Below are 6,753 nucleotides of genomic sequence, written 5' to 3' on the forward strand. Positions count from 1 at the left end.
GCAGCAAGCTGCAAGTGGGAGAAAAAGCAATGAGGAAACGGTGAAGGAGTTTTCTTTTTTCAAAAAATCCTTTTAGTCTTACTTTGTCACCGTCAATCTCCCCTGCTTGGAAATACCCAGGTATACAGAAGGAGGGAAATGTGCATTCTTTATTTCTTCATGCCCTTCTCCATATCTTCCCGCGATGAATAAGCATTCGTAACATTTGTTGGACTGTGCTTGCTTGCGACCGTAAGATAAGAGAAAAAAGGTGGGAAAAAAAACAGCAACACAAAGGGGTCTAGGAATATAAAACGGAAAGAGAAAGTAAGTATATTTTATACATCCACACATATATACGTATACGTATATATTCCAACAAGGACGCGCAATGGCAGAGACGACTATCGGGTTTAGGTGCCAGGACTTTGTTTTGGTCGCAGCTGCGGGGTTAAATGCGTTTTACTACATTAAGATAACGGATACGGAGGATAAGATCACGGAACTCGACTCTCACAAGGTGGTGGCCTGCGCGGGTGAAAACGGGCCGCGGACGCACTTTGTGGAGTACGTGAAATGCAATATGGCGCTCAAGAAGATGCGCGAGCACGGCCGTATGATAAGCACACACGCTACGGCATCTTTTATGCGTAATACGCTTGCTGGGGCGCTGCGTAGCCGTGACGGGTTGTATCCTGTCAATTGCCTGCTCGCTGGTTTCGACGTACCGGCATCCGCGGAGGACGATGTTGCAACAGGTGCGCACCTCTACTATCTGGATTACCTGGGCACACTTCAGGAGGTGCCTTACGGCTGTCACGGATACGGAGCACCGTTTGTTACCGCCATGCTTGACCGGATGTGGCGTCCCAATTTGACAGCACAGGAGGGAGTTGAGCTAATGCAAAAATGCTGTGATGAGGTGAAGAAGCGAGTAGTGGTAAGCAACAATACTTTTATATGTAAGGCTGTAACGAAGGACGGCGTAGAGCGAGTGCAATCTGTAAGCTAGAGAAATCAACTTCGCCATGCTTCGGATGGTGTCACTTGTTCCTTCGGCATGTATTTATCTCTGCTTCGGGGGACTCCCCCCGCCTCCCGTTACCAGCTCCACACTTCGCCTTTCGTGTTGTTTGCGTTGAAAAAGAAACGGAAAAGGAATTGAAGAAGGAGAGCGAAAGAAAGAACCATGGGGATTTTATGGCACGAGCAACGGCTAGGTGGGCGGCTGGTGAGGGAGTGAATTCAAAGGTAAATACTTTCAGCTTTTTCCTTTTACGAGCGGCATTTTATTCCCTCCCGCGTGATGTCGTCACAAAGAAGTGGCATGCAATGGGAAATGTGTCGCGAGTTTACCCTCTTCTTGTGTGTAAAATGCACATGTCGTCGCTGTTTTTTTTTTTTGCACGTTTTCTGTCCATGGAAGCATCATCTTTCCTCTTTCGTCCCCCCCTCATTTTCCTTGCCCTTCTTGAATGCTAAAACCGAACACACGCATAACATCCTTCCTTATTAAGAAAAGTAGAAGTCTGATTTGCATCAGATGTCAAAGGAGCCGGGTCACTGGGACTTCTTTAAACTTCCTCCTTTCTTCACGCTGCAGCCGTCGCCGAGTGCGCTAGAACGGCAGATGGCACTGTGGGGAAATTTGGTGATGGACCACGCTGCTTTTCATGCACAACATAGGAAACGTGACACGTGCCCACTTCTTCGATTGTACAGCTGCAATAGTGGTTTGTTTCGGAATGAGACGATTAATCGCCGTCTTCGACCAGAAGATGTCAAGAAGGTGATTTCATCGTTAGTGGCACAGTGGTCGGAACACTGTGTTCTGACGTCTGACGGCGATGGTATGGGAGATGTTTCTGTATTGGTTACAACTAGTAAAGGTGGGCTGAAGGAACTCGAGCAGTCACTGCTTGCGTGGATTCTCGAGAGGGGTGCAGGAACAACAGTTGCGTACTTGTCGCAGAAAGGTGTTGTTATGACTTTTGACGAATTAGTTGATGGCCAATGTTTGCTTTACAGTCGGGAAAGTGAGCAACTTCTTCCACGGTTGACACAGGAAGCAGTTCCAATCGAGGACGTGGGCGCACTTTCCCAGGAGCAGGCGGTGCGGTGCTTTCTTCACACTCTCGCCGAGCGGCCCGTCTCCCACAAGGGCTTGTTCAGTGTCACATTGTTCAACCTAGATGGCAGTGACAGGCGGCCGTATGAAGGAGTGAAGTTTGGTGGCGCAGCTATATGACGGGGACAACTTCCTCCGTACGGAAGCTTCTTTGCTTTTATGAGAGTCGACCCGGTATCTGTCAGTAGCTGATGAGTTGACACGTTCAATGATTTAAATATATTGTCTTTCTCTCTTTTTTTCAACGTGGTCCTCTACGTGCCGTTGGTGTTGGAATCCCGTCCTCTCAGTGCACGTTTATTCTTTACACATGATATCGAGTGGTACGCCACAGTTTGATGTTTCGGGGGGTTGCGTTGCAACGGTTGTTGTTTGTTGTATCTCTCCTTTCCAATTTGGTTCCCTAAACCCTTTTCTCGATAATGACTGCGCAATACTTTCAATGTGTGTGTGTGTTGCTGCAAAAATATGGTGGTTCATAAATGGTTTTCTCTTCATGAAGCTAGATAGAGAGGCCACAACAAGCAATGACGTCCAACGTGAAGGAACCTGACGGGCCCTGCAACATCGATACCATTCGTCAATATGTAACACCGTTAAACTATCCATTAGAGAAGATGAGTGACATGGCGGAAGAAATGCGCGCCGAGTGCAAGGAAATTGTGGTAAACGCGATTGAGAAGCACGAAGACAGCTACGAACTTGCAGCAAGACACATCAAGGAACAGATGGACAAAAAGTACGGCCCTTCATGGCACTGTGTGATGGGTGAGGGATTTGGCTTCGAAATTTCATATGAGATGAAGCACCTTATGTACATGTTCCATAAAGGTTATGTAGCAATTGTCGTCTTCAAGGGGTTGTAGGATCAGCCGCACCTGTTTACTGGAGAATGTAGATATTGGCTGTACTTTCGGCCAGAGGATGGCGTTGGGAGGAGGGCAAGAGGACGGAGCAAAACAGCAGAAATGCCAAAATAGATGTTCTGGATAGCTGCGCTGGGGGCGAATCAATAACGGACGCTCTGGTGTGTGATGCAAGTGGTACATCAGAACTTTTGAGAAAGGAGAACATGTGGTTTTACCCCTCCAGTGTTGGGCGCCCTTCTTTCGTAAAGTACCTTTTGTTCCCTTACCAAAAGTAGTTCTAGGTAATGTGTTGTGACAACTGGGTTCCCTTCACGCTTTGGCCTATACTTTTCCGCTCCTGGCTCATTATCCTCGAGTCTCTTTCTTTTGTTTGTTTCGTTGATTTTGTACCGTCGTGGTCTCCCGTTCTCCGTTTGGTTGTGCCACTCTATTTCTTCATTTCCCCATCTCGCTCTCCTTACTCTCTGATGATATACACAGCTTCGCTCAACATTTTCTTAATTTTAAATATGTTGCCGTGCCTCAACGAGGTTAGTTAGGGGGCTGCGGCGTAAGATGGCTATGGGAAGAGTTTCCGTGTCCTCGCTGCCATCAAATGTGTCAGCGTGGGTAGAAGCGCTCCAGCGGGCGTTGCATCTCAAGGTAGAGGATTTGCATTTGCCGGAGCACTTCCATTTAAAAAATTTATCGACGGGGTGCCGTTTCTCGCATCTGAACACGCCCCCCACCGTGGGAGATAAACGCGAGAGTGCCGTGCTTGTTTTACTCTCACCTGCCGCTGGTATGCCGCCAAACACGTTTCAAGAGATGTGTGTCACACTTACTAAGCGGACACCTCATCTTCGTCACCACAAGGGTGAAATGTCGTTTCCTGGTGGTCGTCTAGATGGTGAAGAACAGGCAGCAGCAGCAGCACAACGCGAGACAGCTGAGGAAATTGGTATCGACAGTTCACTATACGAAATTCTTGGGCCCCTGCGTCCATTGGCTCCCCTCAGCGGCAAGTCACACGTTACCCCTATTGTCGCAGTCACCCAATATTCAGTAACGCCCCTCTGCCACAGCCCTCATGAGGTTGACTCCATTCATTACTTGCATCTCTCGCCGTTGTTGCTTAATAGCAAACAGACACATTGCCGTTTGCTCAAGTACCTTCCTAGTTCGTCTGGGGTGCCCCTCCACTTCCCGTGTTTTTTTACTAGCCCGTCTCAGGCGAGGTACTGTGATCCAGTCTCTCCTTCACCTGGACTTCTCCAGTTGTCGCAGGAGGATGGTGGCCACGAGCCACTTTTACCCAACAACTTTCCTGGAGAGCTGGTGTGGGGAGTCACCGCATTCGTCATGTGCGAATTGCTGGTGCGCTTGATCACGGCGTTGGGTGGGTCCGGAACCGCCCTGGGTTGCAGTCCGGCGATTGCTCGCGACCCAGAGCACCCACTTGGAAAGCGTTAGTTGTTCCAGCGTTAATTGAGGGAGGTGGAAGCGTATTGGGTTTTATACTTTTTTTTTTCCTGTACCTAACACACACGCACAAAAAAAAAACTTTTCGTGTCGGACAAGATTAGACCTGTTTCCCCGGTTTCTGATGTAGAACCTGCCTTGTCTGAACCCTTCTTTGTTTGCTTCGTTGCTCTGCCTGATTTTGTGTTTTTTTTTGTGAGGTGTGTGTCCGTGTGTGTGAGAAGGGGAATAGAGTGTTACTTTTTCAATATGTTGCACATACCACGCATGGCAAGTCTGCCACTAACCGTCATTATTGCTGTTGCTTCGTTGTCGGTAGTGACCTCCGTGGCGGTTGGTGTGGAAAGCGTAGATGTGGCCGTAGAAGCCTTGCATGAGGCCATCATATCGCGAGACGTCGCAGCCGTCAAACTCCTGTTAGAAAAGGGAGATCTCAAATCGAAACTTAAGGGTTACACGCCCTCGCCCTTCTATTGGGTAGCTGACGAAAAGAACGACTCCAAAAAGCTTGACGAAATAATGAACGTGTTATTGGAAGAGCTTGATGGCGAAATAGAGCACGATTATGGCAGATATCATCCTTTGACGCGCGCTGTTCATAATCGCCTGAGCCATGTTGTGGACACGTTGATCCATTGGCCTACTACCATTAACGAAGTTCTCGCGACCTATCTACTGTGTGATGACGTTGGATTTGTGCCAGAGGGTGTCACGATAGTTGTGACGTCCTATAGCAGAGATTGCTTCTTCAAGTTTCCCCAAAGAGTGGCATACGAACACAGCAAAATAGCGGCAGTGATACGGCGTCGCCACAGGGAGAAGTTCCATGAAGCGAGCAAGAAGTCTTCTTCCGTAAAGTTCGACTGGGAAAATCCCTTCTTGACCCCGCCGGCTGGAGTGAAACCTCCCCAAAATCAACATGTCATGAACCCCAGAGCCTTCACTGATTTTTCCCAGGCGTTCATGTACTACTTCTTTGGTGAATGGGTATCTCCATATAGGTTCCTATACCATGCAATGTGGGTGGTATTTGGACTTTTGGTGTGCCGTGTAATTGTCACTGCTGTGCGTGAAAGGTCTGCACTCGCACCTGTGGAGCCACCTCCCCTTGCCGAGTCCCCTCAAGGCGACATGGCTGCCGCTCCCAACACTGAGGACACATGATGTTGTCGTAAACCTCGCTATGGAGCTGTTTCGAAGAGCGTTCATCATTTGGTTGCCCGATACTATTGTATTAACTTGCGTCCCCCACTCACTGACGTTGATTACAGCGGTGGTGTCCCGCGGATAGTAGTAAACTCAGCGCTGATGTGGTGCTTTTTGGCCTTGGTTGGAAGTACCTGTGCTTCCGCACCTCAGTTGTCGGTTTAAGTCGGATTGTTCTCTCTCTCTATCAATGAACCCTTTGCCACGCACACTGTCAAAATGATTTTACGATTAGTAAATCAGTCACTTTTGTAGTTATTTTTTTTTGATTTTTTTTTTTTACAAAACCGAACTCTCATAGAGGATGGCTGCATCAGAGGCAATGCGGGAAAAGGCTACATCCCAACTGTCTGCACTGCTGCAGAAGATGGAAGAGTTCAGAAGTGAACCCGTTAGTGCCATGACGTTTGCCAGGGGAATAGTGGACAAGATGTGCTCCACTTGTAGGGATAAAGAAGCTTTTCGTGACCAACTGATGGGTCTACTAGCCAACTTAAAGGGTTTGGACGGCGAGTTGTTGAGTTTAGGACCAGACACTATCGCCACTATGAAGCCAAAGGAGATGCTCTCAGTGGAGGAACGCCGCAAAAGGGACCGATTCCTAAGGAAACGGATTCGTGAGCACATGCTGCATGATTCCACTAAGATGCTTTGCTCGACCTGCAAACTCGTAAGGCGCGATCGACTTAACGTCAACCAGTTAGCACTTGATTCGGAGGAGAATGGAACTCACTTTGAATACAACTTTGATAACCAGTGTCAATGTAGTAGCCGTAGTGGTAGCGAGGCGGCATCTAGTACATCATCATCATCTTCTTCGTCGGATTATGGAGGCGGCGAGGGAAGCAGTGAAAAATCGTTGAAGGGTTGATTCTTTAAAAGTATCTTTATAAATGTGAAAGTGGCAAGCAAGCAGTCTCCTGGCGCATTCCACAGGGTTTGCACTGCGGGCGATACCCTTACAGGTGCATCTATCGCTCACTTCCATCTAGACAAATATGTACATGCCACTCCTCACCTTTACTGCCACTTACAACCGGGTGGTCTGTTTTTTTTTTAATTTCTGCCTTTGATCTACTGCTTTTTTTTTTGGAACTTATTCCCCCCCCC

At 48.1% G+C, this 6,753-nt stretch overlaps 5 protein-coding genes and 1 pseudogene across 6 annotated transcripts; all 6 read left to right on the forward strand.

The window, feature by feature from the left end:
• Positions 1-370: 370 nt before the first annotated feature.
• Positions 371-991, forward strand: TEOVI_000737400 (20S proteasome subunit; the record flags this gene model as incomplete). Its single annotated transcript, XM_067222610.1, has 1 exon — positions 371-991. The coding sequence occupies one exon, from the start codon at positions 371-373 to the stop codon at positions 989-991; it is 621 nt and encodes a 206-aa protein (XP_067078711.1).
• Positions 992-1,522: 531 nt separating this feature from the next.
• On the forward strand, positions 1,523-2,227 carry TEOVI_000737500 (dolicholphosphate-mannose synthase, putative; the record flags this gene model as incomplete). The annotated part of the gene is made up of 1 exon (XM_067222611.1): positions 1,523-2,227. One exon carries the CDS (start codon positions 1,523-1,525, stop codon positions 2,225-2,227), a length of 705 nt encoding a protein of 234 aa, XP_067078712.1.
• A 407-nt stretch (positions 2,228-2,634) lies between these two features.
• On the forward strand, positions 2,635-2,973 carry TEOVI_000737600 (dynein light chain, putative; the record flags this gene model as incomplete). Its single annotated transcript, XM_067222612.1, has 1 exon — positions 2,635-2,973. One exon carries the CDS (start codon positions 2,635-2,637, stop codon positions 2,971-2,973), a length of 339 nt encoding a protein of 112 aa, XP_067078713.1.
• A 558-nt stretch (positions 2,974-3,531) lies between these two features.
• On the forward strand, positions 3,532-4,428 carry TEOVI_000737700 (Mutt-Nudix-related hydrolase 5, putative; the record flags this gene model as incomplete). The annotated part of the gene is made up of 1 exon (XM_067222613.1): positions 3,532-4,428. One exon carries the CDS (start codon positions 3,532-3,534, stop codon positions 4,426-4,428), a length of 897 nt encoding a protein of 298 aa, XP_067078714.1.
• A 258-nt stretch (positions 4,429-4,686) lies between these two features.
• TEOVI_000737800:pseudogene lies at positions 4,687-5,601 on the forward strand (annotated as a pseudogene). Its single transcript has one exon. A coding segment is annotated over exon 1 (915 nt).
• Positions 5,602-5,947: 346 nt separating this feature from the next.
• Positions 5,948-6,514, forward strand: TEOVI_000737900 (Transcription factor S-II (TFIIS), central domain containing protein, putative; the record flags this gene model as incomplete). Its single annotated transcript, XM_067222614.1, has 1 exon — positions 5,948-6,514. The coding sequence occupies one exon, from the start codon at positions 5,948-5,950 to the stop codon at positions 6,512-6,514; it is 567 nt and encodes a 188-aa protein (XP_067078715.1).
• Positions 6,515-6,753: the final 239 nt, after the last annotated feature.

Source organism: Trypanosoma equiperdum, assembly GCF_001457755.1.
Source record: "Trypanosoma equiperdum strain OVI genome assembly, contig: ctg_1666, whole genome shotgun sequence".
NCBI lineage: Eukaryota > Euglenozoa > Kinetoplastea > Trypanosomatida > Trypanosomatidae > Trypanosoma > Trypanosoma equiperdum.